Below are 24,633 nucleotides of genomic sequence, written 5' to 3'. Positions count from 1 at the left end.
TACATTCAAATATTATAATAAGAGGACGAAGCCCCACTGCAGTAACTAATAAATTAGGTGGGAAACACAAGCGTGCAAAGCATAAAATATCTAGTCCATATGGCCCATGCTCCCAAGCCTCTAAAAGATGCAGAACTTTTGCATAATCAATTCAAAGAATGTAAATTAGACACCCTTGAGGAATTGCAAATCTTTAAACATCTTTTTATTATTGATAGAGAAAATTTACTTAATGATCAGGTGCAACTAAAAAATAGAAATTATTTCAAGGGAATTCAACCTGTACTTCAGTGGAGCTGATCCACCGTCTGCTTTGAATGGCCGATGCAGTTTCCTATCTGCTTTGTCCCTTTATTGTAGTGTGATCGTACGTTGTGTCTCTATGTGTTTTGTATTATACTGGTAATGACACCTAGTTGCTAAGATGTTTGTTAATTTGCCTGTTTTAAGTTCAAGATATTTTATGCTTCGCACGCTTGTGTTTCCCATACTAATTTATTAGTTACTGTAGTGGGGCTTTGTCCTCTTATAATATTTGAATATAAATTTGTATGCACTGACTTTGTAGCTAGTTCTCAGGTAAATTGTTTAATGTACTGTACCAATAGGTAGGTTTGTCCATTTGTAGGACTGCTTGCCATCACAATTTGTTTACAATTTACGTTTGCTCTAAGTAATTTTGAGACAGCTTGTGTCTAGCACTTAAGCATGCGCTTGGCTGCTGGCCAAGCCACGCTGCGGATCTGCTCACGATGTCTAGTTTCCTTGTTTTCGTGTGACTCTTACTCCTGGCTGGCATAGCTCCGTCTACATTTGTCTTAATGTTTTTAGTTGTGACAGACATAATCTTATGACTATGCATCTTTATTCTGTTGTAATTTTATTCTGCGACATACAGACACAAAGTAATTTAATTTTTGTAAGTAGCACGATTTTCTTTATTGTGAAATCATTAGATTTATGATGTATTTCAATGTGTAACGTATGTCCGTATGGGTCAATTTACAGGTTCTGAAGGAGATACCATTATTGGCATCGAAATCTAGGTAAACTAATAAAATTTTACCTTGCAACTGAAGGCTGAATTTCTTAATTTTCTGAAATGTAATGCATGTGGAATACTTTGGGATCCTTTATTGCCCCCCTCCTCTCAACCCCCCCCCCCCCCCCCTCCAAGCCCCCAGGGTTGTCTGATCTTGCACTTGTTGTGGAGATTTTGAATTCTGTGAAATATATTTATTTTTCTTGGAACCTACTCTTTCTGATCTATGGGAGTTGTGTGTATCTCCTGAGTGGTCATGGATCTAAATGGCACCCTGATACTTCTTGTGTCTTTTATAACCCATAAAATGGAGAGTGACTTTTTCTTCCCTTGAAAAGCTTGTAGTGTTTTAATAATTTTTTAGCAAGCATTGCTGATGCTTCTTGCAATTTTTTCACTGGTATTGTTGCTTTAACATGCTATTTCTGCTTCCTTCATCACTGTTACCTGCCTCTCGCCCTCACTTATTGTATCTGCCATTACTCGCTTTCCCTCTCATTCATTTTTCCTCCTCCTCCTCCTCCTCCTCCTCCTCCTCCTCCTCCTCGCATTTCCTTCCTTCTTCCTCCTCCCCCCCCCCCCTCCACCTGTGTTACTACCTGTTCACTCACCACTCATGTCCTCACTGCCTAGTGCCTCCATCCATCTATCCCCTCCTTGCCTGGTGTTAATCTGATCACAGCTCATAATCTCAAGAAATATTATATGTGTGGGGAAAAAAAGCTATACACTTGTAAATAACAGAAATTGAAACATAGATTTTGATGGTTTTTATGCTGCCTTTTAGTTGTTCATTTCAAAGTCAAGTCAGAGATATGTTTTTGTAATAGGTGACCTACCTGGATACATCACACGTTTCCAGTGGGATATGGCAAAGTATCCCATCAAACAATCCTTGCGGAACATAGCTGACATCATCAGTAAACAAGTAGGTCAGATAGATGCTGATTTGAAAACGAAATCTACAGCGTATAATAATTTGAAAGGCAACCTACAGAATCTGGAGAAGAAACAGACGTAAGTATAAATGGTTTTAATTTAAGTGCAGTTGTCAGACTTGCCATCTGAGAAAATTGCGATTGTGAAATTGTCAATTTTTTTTAATTTACAGTGGAAGTCTACTGACACGAAATCTTGCTGATTTAGTGAAGAAAGAGCACTTCATATTGGATTCTGAATACCTTACTACCCTACTGGTTATTGTACCAAAGTATGTATAGAAATTACAAGTTTGCAGCTATTATTTTTAGCTCTTTTGGTGTAGCTAGAAGCCCAACAACATACTTTTTAAGTGATTTTATGACAATTTTTCCAGAATAATGTTCAATGAATGGAATCAGAACTATGAGAAGGTTACAGATATGATTGTACCTCGATCAAGCCAGTTAATTTACCAGGACTCAGATTTTGGCTTGTACACAGTGACTTTGTTCAAGAAAGTTGTGGATGAATTCAAACTCCATGCTCGTGAGAGAAAGTGAGTGACCATTCACATATAAATTAATCTGTTCTTGCTGTGTTTTCCCTTCAATTTTCTAACATATTTTCAATTATTGCTTTGTCTGTTCATCATTTGCCTTCATATTCTTCATTTATTCTAATCATCATATAACTTTATTGGAGAAAATTGTTTTGTCCTGGAATGAATTCAGGAAACCAGATTACAATAGAAAGAACAATACTAAAAATTAAGGGAAAATACTGAAGTAGTTGTTTTATCCCTTCTAAAATGATAGTGAAAACCTGGTGTAGTAAAACTATCATTTATTGTATGAAAAGAGAAACCCAATCGAGAACACTGTTAAAGTGCAAGATGGAATTGCTGGCCAGTACTTACCGTCAGGAAGCGAAATATAGAGGACTATACCAAAAGGTGCACGTAAAACTAAATGACACTGTCGTTTGTCTTTCAGAACTAACGGTTCCTTCCTCGGGGACAGAAAGGAATAGGTCAGGGAAGATTAAAAACAAAGGGTGGGTTGGTCATTCAGAGGGAACCCATGTGCTGGGTCCTACACTTTTGTCTGATACTTCTGAAAGCTTCAGTAGTGTTGTATGCTTTTTACTTGTGACAGTACTTAATATTGCAACTCATATATGTAAGTAATAGCCAACAATTTTGTCTCATAATTTAAGATAATGACCATCTCATTGTAAAACATTTGCTACTACCAGTCACAATTATTGTTTTTGTTGTAATGATAAAAATGAAAGAGGTGTTAAAGAATACTGTGAAAGTGTGAGAAGAACTGCAAAGAGGGCAGTAAAGCTGTTGAAGAAACTTAAACCATTCTTGGCAATTAAGATTTGAAGTTCGCACTGACGTCAAAAATTTAAAATAATTTCTCATTGATTGGCACCACAGTCTCATTGTACTGGATGCAGTGCACTTCAGATGTGCATTTTTACTTGCATTCTTCGTGACAGATAGTCTTGGCCTTTTTTTTGTTTTGTCTGATTGTCATTTGTTCAACATCAGTGTGGGGCTGGGATCATTCATGTCCATCTCGTTGACCTGTATTTCTTATCAGAACCTTGTACTGGATGAAACACACAAGATTTCTCAGAAATGAGGTGCTTCTGTCAGTTGATAATGTACCTTGAAACATCTAATGGTTGTGGTTTATGCACAGTAGTGCTTCACTTCACTTTTCCCTAAACATCATAATTACAAGTTTCAAAATTAATAAATAGTTTGAGGAAAAGGGGGGAGGGATTCATTGAAGTTCTGCTCAATTACCAGATGTGGATCCATTCAATTTTTATGTCTAGAGATATTTAAAATTGTTGTTGTATTTAACTCCTGTAGCTAATGTTGATGTTCTGAGGGATCTTGTCCAAAATAGGTTTGACCAAATACAGTGCACTCCAGAAATTTTGAGCACATTACAACAAAGCACAGAAGGGAGGCTCAGGGCCTTCATTGAAACAGGAGGAGGTTACTTCAAGCAATTTTTGTATATGTACATTGTTAAATGTATGACCTATAACATTAGTAATAAAGCCAAGTAACTCCCTAGCAAAAGATTTTCAGACCCAAGCTCATATGCACTTTGTAATGTTTTGGTATCAGGAACACAGCCCCAGATTTATGGACAGCAAAATATAATCACTTTTATTTGCGAAATAACATTCTGCAAGATGACTGTAGGGATGCAGTGTCTAGAAAAGTGTCCAACTATACCAAGAGCTAGTCTATCGTCAGCAAAAACAAGAAAAAAAAAAGAAAAAAAAACTACTTTCTACTAAAATGTGGTGTTCTGTCACATTCTTGTTGTTCTATTGCTGTGGCTGGAATCAGTTTATAGATCATTGCCAAAATGACTGGAAAGAGGCACACAGCTGTTGAAACATTGGTCAGGCCCTTCTCAGCTTGTTACTGTTTCCTTACAACCATTAATCTCAGACTGACGCATGACCTCTTTGCCTTGGAAGTGCAATTCCTGTCATTTTAGTGGATGACACAGTATATCTCATGCAGGCCCACTGGACTGGAATGCCCAATTGGGATCACATTTATTTCATGAGTTTGTGTGTGGTACAAACAGACCCTGAGCTGTTGCGGCTCTTTCTTCCCTCTAGGGCTGCATTCCCTTGTCCTTGCTCCTTCCACTTTGCGCCCCCCCCCTTTCTCTCTCTCTCTCTCTCTCTCTCTCTCTCTCTCTCTCTCTCTCTCTCTCTCTCTCTCTCTCTCTGTGTCATTGGCTTATATTGGTCCGGCTATCCTCTGGTATTCCTTCTAGTTTTTGTTCATCTTGCTTTTTCATTTTCACCTTTCCTTTTTGCCATTTTTGGTCCCCCTTTGGGGTGTGACTTCCCCTTCTAAATTTTCTCTCTGTAGTGTGAGCCAATTGGGGAAGAGCACCTAGTATCTTTGGTGTGTGGCCTTACCACTTCTTCCATCTCTTCCTCCAACCCATTGTTCTTTAACTAGTCCATGTGGTGAGGTTGTTATCAACCCTTTTGGTTAAGCCCCCTGAACACAGAGATCACACTACTGATACCTTCCCATCTATGACTAAGAGTGATTGCTTGTCAGTCTGGAACACTTCCAGCAACAGCTGCCGTTTCAGATGTCCCTTGCTGTGGGTGGATGGCATTCATAGGGAGAACCCCTGATTGGAGAAGGTGGTATCAGGGCAGACACATTGCGTATGAAATGCATTAAACTTCAAGCTGACCATTCCTCTGTGGTCGTCTTTGTAGTTGGCAGTGGATCTTTTAATGCTGACTTCTTATAACCCTGTGGCCTTTCCTTGCTTGGCTACACCCTGGGAGCAGGGCCAGGCTTGCTCGCTTGTGATGAAACCTTTTCCCTGCTATGTAGTTTGCACCAGAACTGACCGGGACACTTTCATCACCACCAAGCCACTATTTTTCTTGGAAACTATTGAAGAAAAGTTTGTTAAATTGAACTTTCTGAGTAAGCTGCGGTCAGGTTTTGCTGTTGATCAATACTTCTTCAGTGCCTGCCCCCTCCAGACGCCCCCCCCCCCCCCCTGCACCTTCCCCCTGTAACTCCCAGACCGGAGATCTGCTGCCACAAGTAATTGGCTGCGGGACCCAGAGTTCATCTCTGGGCCCTACCTTTTTTGAACTATGAAAGAGAAGAAGTCATAGGATGAGGCCTCTCTTTTAACCCCCCCCTACCCCCTCCCCTCCCCACCAATCACCACACACACACACAGACACCGCACGCATACACACACACAGACACCGCACGCATACACACACACAGACACCGCACGCAGGCGCCACACGCACGCAGGCAGGCGCCACACGCAGGCAGACGGACGCGCGCGCACACACACACACACACACACACACACACACACACACCGCACGCACGCACGCGCGCGCACACACACACACACACACACACACACACACACACACACACACACACAAATCTGAGTCAGACCTCTTGTTTATGGATGTCACCCCATCCTTGTTGGTGCTGGATGGTGGTCCGGCAGCATGACTGGTTTTGGTCCATTCAACTCCCATTTGGTGCTTATTCAATGGAACTGTAATGGATACTACTGTCACATTCCAGAGTTGCAGTCTCTTATTTCCTTTTACTCCACAGCTTGTGCTATTCTTCAGGAATCACATATTGCTGATGCTCACCCACCAAGCCTTTGTAGGTATCATGCTTTCTGTCGGAACCATGTCAGCCCTTTGAAGTTTCGCAGTGCTGTCTGCAAGTTGGTCCGCATGGATGTCATTAGTACATGGATCCCCCTTTTGTATTGTATTGGAAGTGGCTGCCATCGAGGTCCACTTGGACTCTGTGGTTACAGTTTGCAATCTCTATCTACCCTTGACAGGCCACCTACATCTGCTACCCTAACTTTCCTCCTTCAGCAAGTACATCTTCCCTTTCTACTCCTTAGGGATTTTAATGCATATCACTCCTTACAAGGCAGTGCTTCTTTGGTTAGTAAGGGTCTCCTCATAGACGTTTCTTGCAGGCCATGACATGTGCCTACTTAATGAGGGTTCCCCTACCGATTTCAGTGCTGCATATGGCACTTTCTCTGCCATAGATCCTTCTCTCACTTACCCTCCTCTTCTCTCTTCATTCAGTGGTCACTGCATGATGACCTCTGTGATAGTGACTACTTCCCGTTGAGTCTCTTGTTCCCTTCCCATCTCCTGATGGTCAGGTTACCTCGCTGTGCTTTCCATTGCACTGATTGTCCTATATATACCTCTCAGATTATGTCAGGTTGTATTAATGATGTTGTCTGTGACATTTCAAATACACTTATTCATGCTGCCGGCGTTGCCATCCCCCATATGACAGGTCCCTTTCACCACCAGATCGTCCCTCGATGGAGTATGCCATTGCCATTGCCATCTGTGATCACTGTCAGGCCTTGTGTTGCCTTCAGTGACACCAGTCCTCTGCTGGTCTCACTAAACATCTTCATGCCAAAGCCCATTATGTAATAAGACAAAGCTAGTGAGTGTGTTGCGTACGCTTTGTCTCCTCCGTAGGTTCTTCTGCCTCTTCATCACGGGTGTGGGCTATGCTCCGGACCCTCCAAGGTTACCAAAACACATCAATCCTCCACAACATCAATATTTCCCCCAGGTGTAAGACTGTATTTGGCTCAAAGATGTTTCACCCTTTCAGTGAATGGCCACTGCTGTGGTTCCTGTCCTCAAGCCAAGTAAGGATCTGACATCCCTTGATAGTTATCGACCAACCAATCTGACGAATGTCTCCTGCAAGTTATTTGAATGGATGGTGGCTTGTCATCTCAGTTGGCTCCTCGAATCTCGGGACCTTTTGTCTCCTTGCCAGTGTGCCGGCCGCGGTGGTCTAGCGGTTCTGGCGCTGCAGTCCGGAACCGCGGGACTGCTATGGTCGCAGGTTCGAATCCTGCCTCAGGCATGGGTGTGTGTGATGTCCTTAGGTTAGTTAGGTTTAAGTAGTTCTAAGTTCTAGGGGACTTATGACCTAAGATGTTGAGTCCCATAGTGTTCAGAGCCATTTGAACCATTTTTCTCCTTGCCAGTGTGGCTTTTGGGAGGGACAGTCTCCCAGCAATCATCTGCTTCAATTGGAAACTGCAGTTCGGCAGACCTTTTCTCAGTGCCAACATCTTGCCACAACTTTCTTCAATCTTCATAAGGCCTACGACATGGCTTGACGCCATCACATCTTTCTTACACTCCATGAGTGGTGTCATTTGCCCCCCCCCCCCCCCACTCCATTTTTATTCGCCAGTTCGTGCCCCGCTGATCATTTAGAGTTCAGTATGGCAACATACTCAGCCCTGTGCAGACCCAGGAGAATGCCATTTCACTGGGTTCTGTGTGAAGTGTCCTCCTATTTCTCACCACTACTAATGGCCATTGGACCATTAGTCACCCTGCTCTGTATGTGGTTGAGTTCTGTATCTATGGTTATTCCCACTCGGTGGCCTCTGGAGAGCAACAGCTCCAAGGTGCTATTTGGTGCACTTCTACGTGGATGCTCTCACATGGTTAACAGTTCTCTTCCCCCCCTCCCTTAAACTTGAGGTGGTGCATTTCTGTCACCGTGCTCTGATCTATCCTGATCCGGAGCTCTACCTCGATACCCAGTGCTTGATTGTGGTCTCCCAGTTCCACTTCTTGGGTCTTCTTTTTGACAGCAAGCTTACTTGGTTGCCCCATTTCAACCTTCTGAAGATTGACTGTTTCCATAAGCTCAGTGCGCTTCACTTCCTTGCCCACACCTCTTGGGGAGCAGATCATTTGATTCTTCTGTGCCTCTATCGGCCTTAGTTCTGTCCAATGTGGACTATATAGTTGTCAAGTTTATGACTCGGATGTTCTTTACACAGTGCTCCTCATGGACCCAGTCAACCATTATGGTACCTGTTTCATTGCTAGTGCCTTTTGCACTAGCCATGTCAGTAGTCTTCTGGTTGATACTGGGATTTCTCTCTCTCTCCCCCTCCCCTCCTCCCCTCCCCCTTTGGTTTGGTGGTCCCAGCTCCTTGTTTGCCATACCATCAATGTCAACTCTTCCCCTCTCGATCCCTCGTATTTTATTCTTTTCACAGCTTCGGAATTGCGCCCGCCCACTGCCTGTCCTCGGTTGGGTTTACCAGTTGGGCTCCATCTCACTTCTCTCTGTTGCAATTTCCATCTTCCCTGTTGTCGTGGTCCCCACATTCTCTTTGCTGGAACACCAGAGAAACTGCACCTGATGATTCTTGGGAGTATACCTTGTCTACTTCATCATCTTTAGAGATGCAGTGTCTGCTGAATACTTGCTCTGGATAGCTTGAAATGCACTCAGGTTGTCTGAGCACCACCTAATTTTAAATGTGAGTAAATATCTGCTGCTGTAACCTCATGAGTGTGTGTATGGTGGATGTTGAGGACACAGTCAGCAAAAGCTGCAGAACAGCAAAGATTGTCATCTCACTTAGAACAGTCATGTATATTGCCACATAATTTTGATGTTAGTTTAAGGTGCTACAGAGTATTAAAAAATAAGACAAATGGAAAAAAGTAAGTAAACCATTTATTATTTCAAAAATAATTGTCATAACTGTCAATATATTCATCCCATTGTGAGACAAGATGATCTGTGCCTTCATGGAAAAATGTTCGCAGTTGTGTATGGAGCCATGACTATACCCATTCATGCACCTCTTCATCCGATTTGACAGCTATTGATGTCTTTCTTCTGAACTCCAAAAATATGGAAATTGCATAGGGAGAGATTGGAACTGTATGTAGGATGTGTAAGAGCTTTCCAGTGGAACTTCTAGAGCATAGTCAAAACAACTTTCAAATGAAGAGGAGCAGCCCTCGCTACAATTGGGGTTCCCTAGGCAATTGCAAATATTTTTCCATGAAGCCATTGACCATCTTATCTCTCAGCGGACTAAACGTATTAACAGTTACGGCAATTACTTTGGCCTAATGAACAGTTTGCATACTTTTTCTATTTGTCTCATTTTCATTTGAATGACACTTATATTACAATCTGTGGCCTGCTGAGTGATACCTCATTAAGACCTGAGGTTTGTCCTGCATAAAGCTGGTCATCACGCTTAATTCAGTGCAAGACTCGTCACTGAAGACAATTTTATTCCAGTCAATAGGATTCCAGGCCAAAGATGAATCTGGAGACACTCCAGACAGTGATGCGATACCAATCTTTCTCTTGCATGTCATACGGCCCGACAGCCAGGAGTAATGTTTTGGAGTGCCATTTCTTTTCATAGTAGGATATAACTGCGGAATCTTTACAGCACAGCAGTATGTTCATTATACTTTATGTCCTGTTTTGTCGCCCTTCATGCTAAGCCATCCTCGGCTTACATATCAGCAAGATAATGACCTCCCTTATATAGCGGCAGTTTCTACTGCTTGTCCTTATGCTTGTCGAACCCTTTCTTGTCCAGCAGTGTCATCCAATCTCTCCCCAATCGAGAACATTTGGAGCATTTTGGACAGAGCTCTCCAACAATCTCAGGATTTTGATGATCTAACACATCAGTTGGACAGAACTTGGCATGATATCCCTCAGGAGAACGTACAACAATATCAATTAAAGCAAAAGTGAATAACTGCTTGCATAAAGGGCAGAGGTGGACCAACATGTTATTTACGTGCACAGTTTGTGATTTTTTTTAAAAAGAAATCATCAATTTTTCTGAAATTGTAATCATTTTTTTGTCTGTATGTGTTCGTCACTCCACTGATATCCCTCCCATTCAGACAGTTCCTTCGTGGTGTTATTCCACTCCCCCATTTTTCCCCCATTAAGACTTTATAAAACTATAGCAGGTACATTCTGTTGCCAGCCGGAGTGGCTGAGCGGTTCTAGGCGCTACTGTCTGGAACCGCGTGACCGCTACGGTCGCAGGTTCGAATCCTGCCTTGGGCATGGATGTGTGTGATGTCCTTAGGTTAGTTAGGTTTAAGTGGTTCTAAGTTCTAGGGGACTGATGATCTTAGAAGTTAAGTCCCATAGTGCTCAGAGCCATTTGAACCATTTTACATTCTGTAACTCATGACCTGTGTCCATGGCCTTCCAATATATTCAGTGCCTCGGAGAATATTGTTTTCATATCTCTGAGGCGTGTTAGCCAAGATAGCTTGTTATCAAATGTGAGGCTCAAAAGCATTACTGAATCTCTAGAACTCACTTATATTCAAGATTATTTATCTGAGCATCTGAATTTGCACATTTTGTAAAAAATTGTGCAATATATAGGCAACTAACACCTGGACAGTTTACATACAATATTGTGTTGTAATTTACTTGAAGAACTGTTTTTCAGATTTGCAGGTATGAACCATCTGCTTGAAAAGGGAATCATTGGTTTTGTGGTTGCTGTAGTGATAAAAGAAACACAAATTGCTATCCAATTTTATTCCATTTTTCTGTGAAATGGGGAAGTAGTACACTCATTAAGGTGTAAGGTCTGATACATTGTAACATGACCAGGCTCATTTGCTTGCTCACAAAGAGATGAGGAGAAAACATTAACGAACCTAAGGATTGTAAGAAATAGTAGTGCGAGTGACTCTTGAAAGTAAAATGTAATGTATCAACTGCTTCAGTAGTTTTCTTATGTTACATTATAAAATGTAACATCATTTTAGATTAGTGGATTCCATAAACAGATAGGAGTGCTTCAATACATCTTTTATGATGTCGGCTACTTGTATAATGTCTTATTTTATATGTTGTTTAATTTATTAACTACATTTTGTACATAAATTATTGTTTTTATTTATTTATAGAGTAGAATTAAAAAAAAATTTCCTCAAATACTGAGAAAAATGATGCTAAAATGAGAGTAAACACTAAAAACAACCTATTTGAACTTTGCAAACATAATAACAGAATATTAGTAAAATGTTGAAATGTTATTTTAGCATTAATAAACTCCTTTGTCTGGAAATGACTGGTAAAAAGGTGCCCTTTTTTCTTCTGCTGCAGACACCCTTATACTTTGTGTATTTATGAAAGGGTCACTTGGAAGCATTTCTGAAAAAGAGAAATTTGTTAGCGTCATCTATAAATTTCTGTGTTTGAAAGTGTTTTCTTAAGGTGGTGTTATAGAGTGTAGTCTTTTACAAAAGTGAAATGTGGGTAATAAACAGTTCAGACAAGAACAGAAGAGAAATTTTTGGACTGTGATACTTGAGAATGCTGAAGATTAGATAGGTACTGATAACTGCTGAGGAAACACTGACTGAAAGAAGGGATCGCATGCTGGGACACATCCAGAGGCATGAGGAAATCCTTAATTTAGTACTGGAAGGAAGTGTGTGTGTGTGTATATATATGTGTGGGGGGGGGGGGTTAAAAATTGTAGAGGGGGTGAAGGCTTGACTATAATAAGCGGATTAAAATGAATGTAGGTTGCAGTAGTCATACTGAAATGAAGAGACATGCAGATGATAGGCTAGGGTGGAGAGCTCCATCAAATCAGTCTTTGGATAAAGACAACAACCAAGACTTGAGTTTGAACAGCAATCATATTATCACAGTAGTGAAAGCTTGTTTTTCAACTTTCACATCATCCATGTACGAGAAATTTATGTTAATGAACCAGCCCATTGAATTCACATCAAATTGGAAAGTCATCACTGAAAAAGTTAATTTTACAATTACCTTTGTATTTTTAACTTAATGTAATGTTTCAGGTTTGTCGTGAGAGATTTTACGTACAATGAGGAAGAACTATTAGCTGGGAAAAATGAGATGACAAAGTTGGTTACAGACAAAAAGAAACAATTTGTGAGTACCTTTAAAAAATAATCGAATTCACATTTTCTTGTATTGTAGTAACAATTGTATCTCTCATATATTTATGTGATTTGTGTAGATTTGATCGGAGATGAAGTTAGAAAATTGCTTGTTCTGTTAATGGAGAGATGTTACGTAGTATAAGGTTTGCTGGAGGTATTCCATGATTCAAGTTTTCAGATAATACATTCAGTTGTAAGCTTCATTGGGGAGTGTGAATTCTGCAACACCTGCTAAGCAGCTTAATAGTGTCTATATCTATTTAGAGCATCTGAAGCTGCAGGGGTTTTAGGAGTTTGTACTGTTAGTCCACTCATGAGTTTTTTCTTTTTAGCTATAAAAATGGTACATTTGTTGAGTTGGGCACACTTGCATTTCATATGCACGCGCAGTCCTGCTTTACCAACAATGATAACAATATTCATAAAACCACAGATTTAACACTATTACTGTGGTAACCATTGAGAGAAGCTTTTAAAATAAACTTGTGGCTTAAAAATCATTTGGTGTTCAATGTATTCTTAATCAACATTATACTGAGTTTTGCATTTCACTCTTGTCTTGAACATTACAATACCAGTCCTTCAGACAAAACATCAAAGAACAGATTGCAAATAAATGCACAAGGATGCAGTGATTTTACTGAAAAGGACTCACTTATTTCATGAAAAGGACATCGGCAATTATATTTCGCAGTGAATTCACATAGCATTTGTTTTGAATTGTATCAAAGTTCAATATAACACTGTGGAACTTTAAAGGAAAAGAGAAGAAAAGTCGAGATGTGTTTCAAACAGTTACAGAGAGAAAATAAATACATTAATTTATCATGAGCAATGTTGCAAAATATTTGATAACTAAGGTAATACAACAAAAGTTGTGCTATTTAAGAATTGTGTGGTTTGGTACATTTTACTGAGGTTCTCTGGCATTACATTGGATGTTGTCACTGAAACTTTAATACAATACAGTAGAGCATCAGCTCACAATCTTCTGGCGATGATCACTATTGGTAAAAGGTGCCAGGAGGTTGCAAACATTCGCAGCGGAAGAGTTGGTGCACAAATGTCAAACAATGGCTAACAGTGCATTGTACTGAAAGGAAACAAAAGTGGGCTGGCCTGGAAAGTGGTGACTACTTGATTCTCTTGATACGTCATCCTTTGTCACGGGCAGCATCAGATTCCACAGCCCGTAGAGGCTATATTCAGTGTCTGTTAGGTATAGTGACACACAATCACCTGCATCAACATATTAACAGAACTTGAGAGGACACACACCCTAAATAAGGGCTCAAAGTCCATTCTTGTTTTTAAGGATCCAGCCAATTTTTAAGTGATAAAATGTTCTTTGTTCCCTTTTGCATCATCTGCATTCTCCTGGGTTCTGTAAATGACAACCTGTTTTTCTGACAGTAAGTACTTGAGATTCTATCCAACTGCATGAACACCCATATTGATCAAACTTTCTAATTTCTAAATTGTTTTGTTAAGGATAGATCTGATGATATCACAGACAGGAAAGATGCAAAAAATCAGCTTTTGTTGAATACTGTCTCAGTGTAGTATTGTGTTTATTGGTCTTGTTGTTTACAAAAGCAGCATGTGCAGAAAACATTGGATAAGTCAGTTTACAAGGATACAGATGAAAGTGATTTTTATGCATACTTATTTAAAATGACAAATAATACACTTTATATATAAAGTATTAATATAGTACACTTCATAAAATTCAATATTTTTCAATGGAGTAAAATCAGTGATGCTGTGAATATGATTATAAGGATTTTCCAAAGATTTTGACCTTTCTGGTAAAGTTATCATAAATAGCAGTTTTTTGCAATCTACTGTCCTTGCCCATTGCATTTATTATAAATAATGTAATGGTTCCCATAATGTAGATACATGGTAAAGGAGAACTACCAATGATCTCAAATAGAGGTTTACATGAGTCTCGAGCTTCACATCCAAACATGATTCATGAATGTTGTTACATTCCATCCTGGGTTTTCCATTGTTTGATTTCATGATTCTAAAAGCCCTTTTTTGCGGTTTGAATGTACTGACGTGCAGATAGCTGCATTGGAATTTCCCTGAAACATGACCCCATACTTAAGGCAAGAGTGAAAGCAGGCATGATATGCATACATAACTGTTTCCTTTCTACAGCAGGATTTTAGTGAGCAAAGAAGGTAGCAGGTATTTCTCAGTTTTGCATGAAGGTATTCAAAATGTTTGTTCCATTTTATTTTGCTTTGCAGCCATAGTCCTTGGAATTTGGTTTGTGTTCTGTTACCACTAGTTCGTCGTTGATAGAGAGAAATGAGATGTACACATCCTTGTGTGGAGCATCGTGAAATTTTAGTGCATTAGTTTTTTTATTATTTATTAAAAGATGATTGTATTGCTCCCAGTAGCTAAGTTCTTTTCTGACAATATTTACTGTTTGGTTTAATACTTCCTAACTGTCTAATTCTTCCTTATTTTCCTCTTTTAGTAGAATTGTGGTGTCATCTGCAGGTATGATCATTTTATTAGCATCCACATTTAAGCTTTGATCATTAATATACAGAAGGGACAGAGCCTCTGGGCAGACACTATCTACTTTTTTGTAGTCTGAAAAGTGCTCAGAATAGTTTTTAGGTTAACATTAGTGTGCTTTATGCTCATAGCTTGTTCACGCTCAGGAAGGAACTGATCCAATTGTTGGACAGAACTCAAATACTGTACTTTTCATGCTTTGTCCATAGACTGCTGTGATCTACCTTGTTAAAAGCTTTTGATAGGTTTGTAAATACTCCTGTCGATTCATATTTTTTGTCCCTCAGGTCTAGTGTACAATTGATGCTCTCATAAATGGCAGGTGTTGTTGTCCTCTCATTTCTAAATCCGTTTTGTTCATTACAGTGGATATTGCTTCTGTTTACAAATTTTGTAAGTTTGTCATACATATTTTTGAAATACAAGAGGTAATTGTGATAGGTCTGTAGTTACTTACATTCTCTCTCTCTCTCTCTCTCTCTCTCTCTCTCTCTCTCTCTCACACACACACACACACACACACACACACACACACACACACACACCTACCTTTTTTCTGTACTGGAATAAACATCAGGGAAAGTGGCTTCTTGAAGTGAGTAGCTGCATAAGTGTGTACGTACTACAATTAGGTTTAAAGCACTCTTCTTTAAGATTGTTGTAGGGTGTCACAATGCTTGCAGAGCTGGAGTTTTTTAGTCCTTTTGTTGAGTTTGCTACTTCATCTTATAACACAGTGCTGGTGTACATTGACCTACTTCGTGAGCTTATTTTATGTTCATTGAGTTGGATATTCTTATTTATGTTTGATATTTTCATATTGTCAATACCACCTGTGAAAAAGTTGTTAAATGTTTTGGCTTCTTTTAAGGGGTTTGTTACTTTTTCATTTTATTTTTTTACGTGGTGCTCTGTTTTCACCAGTCCCGTTTTAATGACCAATCAAGCTCAGTCTTCACTTTATTCGCTGAATTACAAATGTTTTAATAATCATTCAGTATTTTTGTTGCTCATAGTACTTTTTTACATGAGTAATTCAAGTGAGGAATTGTTCAGATTATATGTTTCTGGAAGCAGTCTCTTCTTCTGGCATGAAATCCTTATTCCCCTTGTGATCCAACTATTTGTTCTAGAATAATTGGCCCTTAGAGGTGTAGTTTCCATGGAACTGCAATTTGGAAGAAATGGATTACTGTATCAGTGAAGGTGTTCCATTATTCATTTAGGTCACTAATTTTATAAACCTATGACCATTTTTCTTTGTTTAATAAGCTTTTGAAGTAGTTTATGTTATTCTGATGATAGCTTCTACTTGTAGTTCTTAAAGACATGTTGTTAACACTACTGGATTTTATTTTGGAGCCTAGTATTTGAACAAGATGGTCACGAAAGGCTCCACTGAAAATTTTTAGTGAAGTACTGTGCAAATTCTTGTGGATTATAAACTGATCTAAAGCTGTTTCATAAGTGTCTGTTGCCCTGGTAGCACTACTTACTTCAACCTTTAAATTGTAGGAAGCCGCAACATTCAAAAGTGTGCCTCCCTCTGTTTCTACTATTTGGGAGACAAATCAATTTTGAAGTCAACACAGATTATCAAATCACATTCCATTTTATTTACTTTGCTTTACAATGACTCTGTAATTTGCTGTAAATCCATCTTGCTATTAATAATTTTTGGAGCTGCAATTTCACACTTCTTTTCTGCATTTGTTCCATTTAAGTCGGGTAGGGTAGTGTTTTCCTTGATGTAAATTGCTCCTTCACCTTGCTTGCTGTTATTTCTACAATAATAAGAAGATTAAATGAATTTAGGTATTTTAGTATATTAAATAATTTCAGGATTAAGCCAGTCCTCAAAATGCAAAATACTGAGATATCCTTTAATTCATCTTTTAATAGTGTGTTAATTTTGCCAGTCTTATTATACAGGGAACTGTACATTACGGTGACAAATTTTTTAGGCTGTGTCTATTCACAACTGGGTAGGTGTGTTATGTTTACAGCTTCTCATACCTTTAGTTTAAATTAGGATCACCATTAATGTTACAGTTTCTGTCTTCTTTCTTGTTCATTTTTGTTTATGATAAATAGTTTGATTCTGTTTAAATCTGCGTTTGATTACTTCATTGATACGGTCTCACACAAACCTTTTTCCTTGCACAAACCACACCTTCATTTTTTGCTATATGATTCAAGCCAGTTATATGAATGATAGTCTGTTTGTTGTGTTATTTTTGTTTGAAACTCGGTGTCTGCAATATGTTTAGTTCCCTCTCTATGTTTCACCAGGCTAATCGCTGCTATGTCTCGATTTATCTCTCAGAACATGCTAGATAGATTTCTTCCTTGGCTATCTGTTTTTGTTGATGATACATCTTTGCTGTTATGATTATTTTCAAAATGATCATTCATTTTCTCCTCACTGATTTTTGTAAGTTCACAATCATTTGGACAGTCCTAATCACAGTCGCCTGACTGTATAACATCACATTTGTTTTTATCAGAAAATGATAGTGACTTGCAAATTTTCTTTTTCTTTTTGCTTCAATTGTAGTTCACAGTTTTCATTCTTTAGTGAATTACTCTCTCTACCTAAGGTATTTACTATGAATAGTGAAGTAGAAACTCATTCACCAATGTTGTTATTTTCACTTCTACAGTTGTAGCTATCGTGATTCCAGATGTGTAGTACATGAAAGCATTACAAAAATTCTCATTGCTACTTCCTTTGCCTGGGGCAGGTAGATTCTCTTGATTCACACAACTGATAATTAAATTAATACTGGATACGGTCTCAGCAGGCCATAGGATTTGTGATTAGTTATGCTAAAATCCTATAAATTATGGAGAATGGCACAACAACAGAAAGAAAGGGTTCATTACTTTGCACCCTTGTATTCAGCAATGTAGCCAAGGGTCTGTTAATCATCTTTCAGAAATGTAGTATGCTCTGTACTTCCCGGTGCCAAAAACAATTGCTGGGCCACTGCCTACACTTGATTTTCCAAAGACAGTTACTATGGCTCAGGAGTTTCTTGTGGCATTGGTGGTGGTGGTGGTGGTGGTGGTGGGGGGGGGGGGGGGGGGGGGGTGGCGGTGGTGATTATAGTATAACTTGGTTTCCAACAGGCACTGTATTTTGGGGTGGATGATTATGGCAGTGTGGTTGCTTACTGAAATATTATGATTGATGGACACACAAATCCACGTATACACCCAATAATTATTCTCTGAGGAAAGTTTGTACTTCCCTGAGGCTCACAAACATTGATTGTAGCAAATGAATACATGTTTTATTGGAATACCATGAAGTTTCAGTAACATCACTCAAAACAGTGCATGAATCACTTGGCAGCAAAATGAAGGTTACTAATATCTTGAATAGTTGAAAGACCTAATTTTGAAATGTGTGTGACGTGCATTTCATGCTGAACAGCTGCTGTTTAGTTTAGATCCAGGGATATGCTTGATTATTGCTCTCTTGTTCAGCTAGCACACAAATCCTTTTCTTTTTAGTTGTATGAGTAATTGATAGTTAACTGGTGTGTTTCTGGGTATATGATATCATGATTGTGTGGCTGAAGGTTTGCTTCATACTAGGATACCTGAAGTTTTGTTAATATTAGCATTAGTTTCCTCAACATAATTTGAGGACAGTTTGAGATGATGAGACTCTCCTCTGTTAAAACACTGACTAAAATTCTCTAGAGGTATTGCAAATATAATATGTATAGATAAAAAAAATCTACTCACCAAGTGGCTGTGGGAAAAAGCCCATTAAAGATGAGGAAACGTAAGTGCTTTCAGAGCCAGTGGCTCCTCCTTCTGGCAGAACGGTTGAAGAGAAGGGAGAGGTGTGAAGGAAAAGAACTGGTGAGATTTAGAGAATAGGATGAATTTTGTAAAAGTTGCACAGAAACCTGGGTAAGGAGACTTATTGGATGGGATGAGAAGTAAAAACTCATTGTTGGTTCTTTCGATGGACAAGACTTGAACAAGAGAGAGTACTGAAGAAAGAATGTGAGAGTGTCTTAAGAGCAGAAAACTAAGTGCATTATACATGGTAGGCAGGTAAGAGGGGATGGGGAAAAATAGGTTCGAAAATAAAAAATGAAATAAATATAATAAAAGATAAAAAGGAGTGAAGAAAAGGACTAGCTACTGGGAAGAAATGTGGAGACTGCAGAAATAAAAATAAATTTAGGCCAGCTGGATGGCAACAACTAAGCACAAGTTGTAAAGTGGTTCTCATCTGCATAGTTCTGGGAAACTGTTGTCAGAAGGGAGAATCCATATGGCATTGTGAGGTGAAACAGGCATTGAGGTCAAAACTGTCATTTTGTAGTGTGTGCTTTGCAACAGGATATTGTGTGTTGGCAGTATACACCCTGTCTTTCGCCACTCCTCCTTACCGATAACTTGATTGTTATCTCTTTGCGTTATTCATCATTCCCACCATTTCCAATCCAAACCTTCATCTAGTGCCACAGTGAATCCCATCACACATGACATTCAGTCCTTTCAAAAACATGTTTTTGCACTATGCAGACCTTGTTGTCCCTGGGAGCTATGCTCAAAGAGCTAATTTGGGAAGTCCCTGTTTCTTGATGTAATCTCACTTTTCACCATCCCCTCTTACCGTTTCAAATACAGCATCCCACCTAATCTGCAACATATACAACTTGTCTGCCAATTTTCAGTCCACCAGACCTCTCTTATAAAATCCTGCAGTTATCTGCTCTTCATGTTTCCTTAGATGGTATCATCCATCAGTGCAACCACAGGTGAGACTTCTTCTCAAAAAGCTATCCTACCTTCTCCTAAGCCATCCCAGTGGTGTCGCAATCCCTGTCCTCCTCTTTCTCCCTAACAGCCATATCATCGACTACCACTCCTCTCCTACAAAACAAATCTGGTCATTCTTCTTAACATCCCTCAGCCTACAGCACTGTCTCCTAAAGCAGTGGCAACTCATGATCACAGGGACCAGCCATAACTGTGAAGTGCTCTCTTCCTCTCATCTAAGGTCAGCCCCACCCTGCTTTTAATCATACAGCTTTGGTTAAAGACTTAATTTCCTTCACACTTAATGTCAACTGGAAGTATACTTCACAATACAATCTTTGTGGACTGTCTGTTGCTAAACATTACCTCAACCAGCAGCCACCTGATTCCAAACCTATGGTGCCCTTCCCGCTCACCTTAACCAACTTAATACTTACCAATAACTTCTTTACCTTTGAAGGGGCAGGTATGCAAACAGATCAGGGGTATCACTATGGGAATCAGGATGGCTCCTTCCCATGGCCAACCTTTTTATGGGTCACTTGGAGTGGGCTTTCATGACATCCATAAGGCTTCATCCCTTTGTTTGGTTTAGATACATGGATGACATTTTTCCCATAGAGACTCAGGGTGAGGCTCACCTGTTGAAATTTTTGTAATTGTGTAATACATTCTCCTAATTATATTTCACATAGTCGTATTCCAAATCTCAAGCCACTTTCCTTGGTGTTGATCTCAGGCTCACCAAGAGTCAGCTACACCCTTCTGTTCACATTAAACCAGTAAACAAATAACAATACTTTCATTTTGACAGTTACCATCCTTTCTTTGTAAATCTTTCCCACACAGGGATGGCATTTTATGTAAACATACTTGTTCACAAGCAATCTCCTTACAGCAATACAGCACTAGTCTTACCTCAGCCTTCACTGTGTGTGCAGTTATCTCACCATCCTAGATCAAAAGCAGATTTCCCAGGTCATCAATCATGGTACTGATGATGTTCCTGAAACACAACTTACGAGTAAACCTCTTGTTACTCAGTACTGTCTTGGTATTGAATATATTAATTAGCTACTACGAGAGGGCTATGACTTCCTGAAATATGCCCGGAAATGAGGTCCATTTCGTCTGATATTTTGATGGAATAGCTTTTAACCCTCTGTACGTCCCCACAATGTTCTAGTCAGACCTTATGCTCCTTCTGCTACCATTTCTGTATTCAATGGCTTCTATCTCTGTGATCTTTGCCACTGTAGGATTTGCCCAATGCATTGTCCTACCACTTCATGCACCAGCCCCGTAGTTGGTAAAATATATACTACCAAAGGGGGAGCCACCTGTCAAACTACATATGTCCTGTACCAACTGTTAAGTAAACACTGTTTGGCTTTCTGCATTGGTATGACTACCATCAAGTTATCAGTAAGGATGAATGGTGATAAACAGAAAACAACTTGTTGCAGAGCACACAAAGTGACACTTGTAACCTTGGTGCCTATTTCACCACACTCGCCATCTAAATTCTCACTCTTGACACCAGTTCCACAGGACTTCGCAGATGGAAATTGCTTCACAACGTGCTGAGTTCTCACTATCCAGCTGTTCTAAATTTACGTTAATTTATATGACCTCAGAATTTCTTTTAAGTAACTATTCCTTTTCTTTACTCCCTTTTATCTTTCATTTTTTATTATATTTATTTCTTTTTTTATGATTTATTTTCCGTCCTGTCTATTTTTCTCCATCCTGCCACCTGCTACTATGTATAATCCAATTAGCTTACCACACTTAGAACTCTTTCATGATGTTTCTCCAGTAATCTGTCTTATTTATACTGTAACTTCCACTTTTAAGTTCTCTGACTTTCAAATCTTGTCTAATGTAGATACCAGTCATTCCTCCTCATCTCATCCAATAAGCCTCCCTTGTCCTGGAGTTGTGTGCAACTTTTACAGAACTGTCCCCATTTCCTAAATAACACCAGTTTTTTTTCCTTCATCCCAATTCCTTTCCTGCCAACCATTCTGCCAGGAAGAGAAGCACACTGGCTCTGAAAGCTCATGTGTTTCCACATCTTTTTATCTGTTTCCTTCTGCTGCAGCTTGATGAGTAGATTTCTTATGTAACCATATCCAGATATACTGTGGATCACATGTAATTAATCTTTATGAATAAATTGGTTTTTTATGTGTGGCACTTGTGTTTTAAGCATGAAACACATTAGTTGTTAATACTACAACATAAGAAATGGTGAGCTCCTTGAAGCATCACCTGAATACTGCTCAAGTGCATGGAAATTGTGTTTGCTGTCTCAGAACACTGCTCTATACAATCAAAGACAATATTTGTATAACTAATTGTATAAGTTTAATAATTTGTCTTTGATGACAATCCTCTGAACCATGTTTGTCCCATATATACTGACTTTCCTATAAGAGGAGGACAATGTAGCATTGTTAGGTAATTATAAAGTACTTGTTACAGATACAGTAATGAACATTTAAAACTGTATGGTAAGATTGTTGAGGAGGATTGGTGTACTTCACTTGTATAAATATTTTATTGTTTGTTCAAAACAATGCATGTTTTTTGACATTTTTGCTCTTCAAACAGCTTTCCAATGAAAATAAGGAGATTGAATGCGACTGTGATTTTGTTGTCAATGGCACAGATCTACATGTGCTGAAAGACGAGGTTGTGGTAGGCACAGCATATATGACCATTTGTAACACAGCAGTTAATACAATGATAAAATATTCTAAACAAAGCATTATAGCAAAGCTGACATTTGCACACAGTGTCAGAATAACTACAAGAGACAATACACTTTGAAGTCAGACTCCTGCACATACATAGCTGTTTTTCACTTTTGTCTAGAAAAAAATTTGCTATAATATTTTGAAGCATTTCCTTTTAGAAAGCCAGCAGTTCCTGAATTGTAATTGTAATAATGGGAGGAACATGACCTTTGTTCTGATATAGTTAGTTTGAACATAGTTTCCACAATTGTTTTGCAGAGCATGATCTGTAATGGGATACTGCGTGAAGCCAGTAAAGTAGTACACTTTTTTTCGACATATCCTTCTTGGAAACTTGGTGGTTATCATTACAGCACAAGAGACATGGCAGGGATTGCACATAATTGGTACAAGACAGGAGTAGTTTCTCAAGTGGTGTTTATGGTCTCTCTGGTAATGGTGCTGGTGTAAGATGTTGGTAGTGATAGGAGAATGCATTGGATAGTATTTCTGTGGGAGTAGTCACACAAACTGGCATTTTACCAGGATATTATGGAGATTTTTTTGTTCATGTGTGGGATGGACATTATTTCAGATTACGATTTCTGAAAATTACAGCCATAACCAAAGAAGCTGGTTAATGCATTTTTGAACAGGTTAATACTGGGTAATGAGAGGTGTACAACTGAGAGGAATCGGCAGTGCCAAGTGAACTTTGAAGTAAGCTATTGGCATAGTTTAGGGCAGTGAAGACGGATAGGCTACAAACTAACAATCATGGGGGAACACAGCATTCAAGCAGAAATGTTTTCTATGATTGAGATGACAACTGTGAAAGTGTTAAGTACTGAGTTTCATTTGTTGGCTTGACACACAGATTCAGAAGTGTAGAACTGGCCTTCAGTGATGTTGAATTCAACATCCAGGAAAATGGCATCAGACTTAGAAGAGAGCCATGTGAAATTTAACTGTGAAAAGGAGGCAAGTGACCACTGAATTCCAACAGTTAATCTCACTATGGAGGCCTGGTGAAAAATTTGCATCTATATCCATACCCTGCAAGTCAATATAAAGTGCATGGCAGAGGGCACTTTCCCTTGTATCACATGTTAGGGTTTCTTCCTGTTCCATTCTGGTATGGAAGGAATGACAGTGTAAATGCTTCAGTGCCCACTACAGATGATCCAATCCTGTCTTCACAGTCCGTATGGGAGTGATATGTAGGAGGCTGCAGCATATTTCAAGACTCCTCACTTAATATTGATTTTTTTAAACTTTTTTAAAAATAGGCCCTTGTGAGATAGTAGCTGTCTGTTCAGTTTCCTTTCAGCATTTTTGTGCTCTCCCTTGATTCAAACAAACTTGTAACACTTTGTGCTGCCCTTCTTTGTATACATACAGTATTCTCTGCTATTGCAGTTTGTTATGGGTTCCACACTCTACAGTCACAGTGCAGAGTGTAGCAAGAGCTGGCATTGCCTGCTAGGGGAGTGACTGTTAAAACTCAAGTTTTTGAAAGCAGTCACAAGTTGCACTTCTTTTCATCATACATTTAAGAAAAAGTGTGATACTAAAGTGGAAGTTGTACATTATTGTCTTTCTTTGCAAAATGGACAATAAAGTAGCTTCCTCTGTAATTAATGTTAAAGATAAAATGGAGAAAAATTAACTTGAAAATGTACATCAAAAAGGCTTTTAACTTCCATCTTTGCATTTATCGATCTCTGGAAAAACTTGTAAACTTTGTCTTACTATTCAGAAATAAGCAATGAAAATTTTAGAAAATTCAGACAGACAATTGAAATGGTGCCTACAAAAGCTGTGTAAACATTAAAATGTGTCATTTATATAATTAGCGTTTCAGTATGATATTTAAAAAATGTGTTTCCTGAAAATTCCTTTTTTGCATTTATCAAATTTTGAAAAATACTCATTTCCCTGGGGGGTAACTCAAGTTACTTCTACATCTGTCAATGACTTCCCATCCAAAATAACATAGTGCATCCTCTCTACTTAAACATCCTCAATAGAATCACAAACTTTGTTTGATATCCCCATACAATCATACTTTTGTTAAATAACTTTGGTCTGGTACTGAGTCAAGTGCTTTTTGAAAGTCAAGAAATACTGCATCCATCTTTTTGCTTGGATTCATGTCATTCAGGATACATGTTAAAAGATTGTAAAATGGGTTTAGTGTGACCAGTGTTTTTGGAATTCATATTTTCTGAGATGGAAGAGGTT

General features: G+C 39.0%; 1 protein-coding gene across 1 annotated transcript in view; it reads left to right on the top strand.

Moving 5' to 3' along the window:
* Window positions 1–24,633, top strand: part of LOC126191222 (V-type proton ATPase subunit C) — a 62,556-nt gene that overhangs the window by 7,340 nt on the left and 30,583 nt on the right. The window contains exons 4-7 of the mRNA XM_049932024.1: window positions 1,873–2,059; window positions 2,154–2,252; window positions 2,358–2,519; window positions 12,218–12,311. Coding sequence (XP_049787981.1) covers window positions 1,873–2,059; window positions 2,154–2,252; window positions 2,358–2,519; window positions 12,218–12,311 — 542 coding nt within the window. The remainder of the gene's footprint in view (window positions 1–1,872; window positions 2,060–2,153; window positions 2,253–2,357; window positions 2,520–12,217; window positions 12,312–24,633) is intronic.

This window comes from Schistocerca cancellata, chromosome 6 (assembly GCF_023864275.1).
Source record: "Schistocerca cancellata isolate TAMUIC-IGC-003103 chromosome 6, iqSchCanc2.1, whole genome shotgun sequence".
Lineage (NCBI taxonomy): Eukaryota > Metazoa > Arthropoda > Insecta > Orthoptera > Acrididae > Schistocerca > Schistocerca cancellata.
This window is presented reverse-complemented; position numbering and strand designations above follow the sequence as displayed.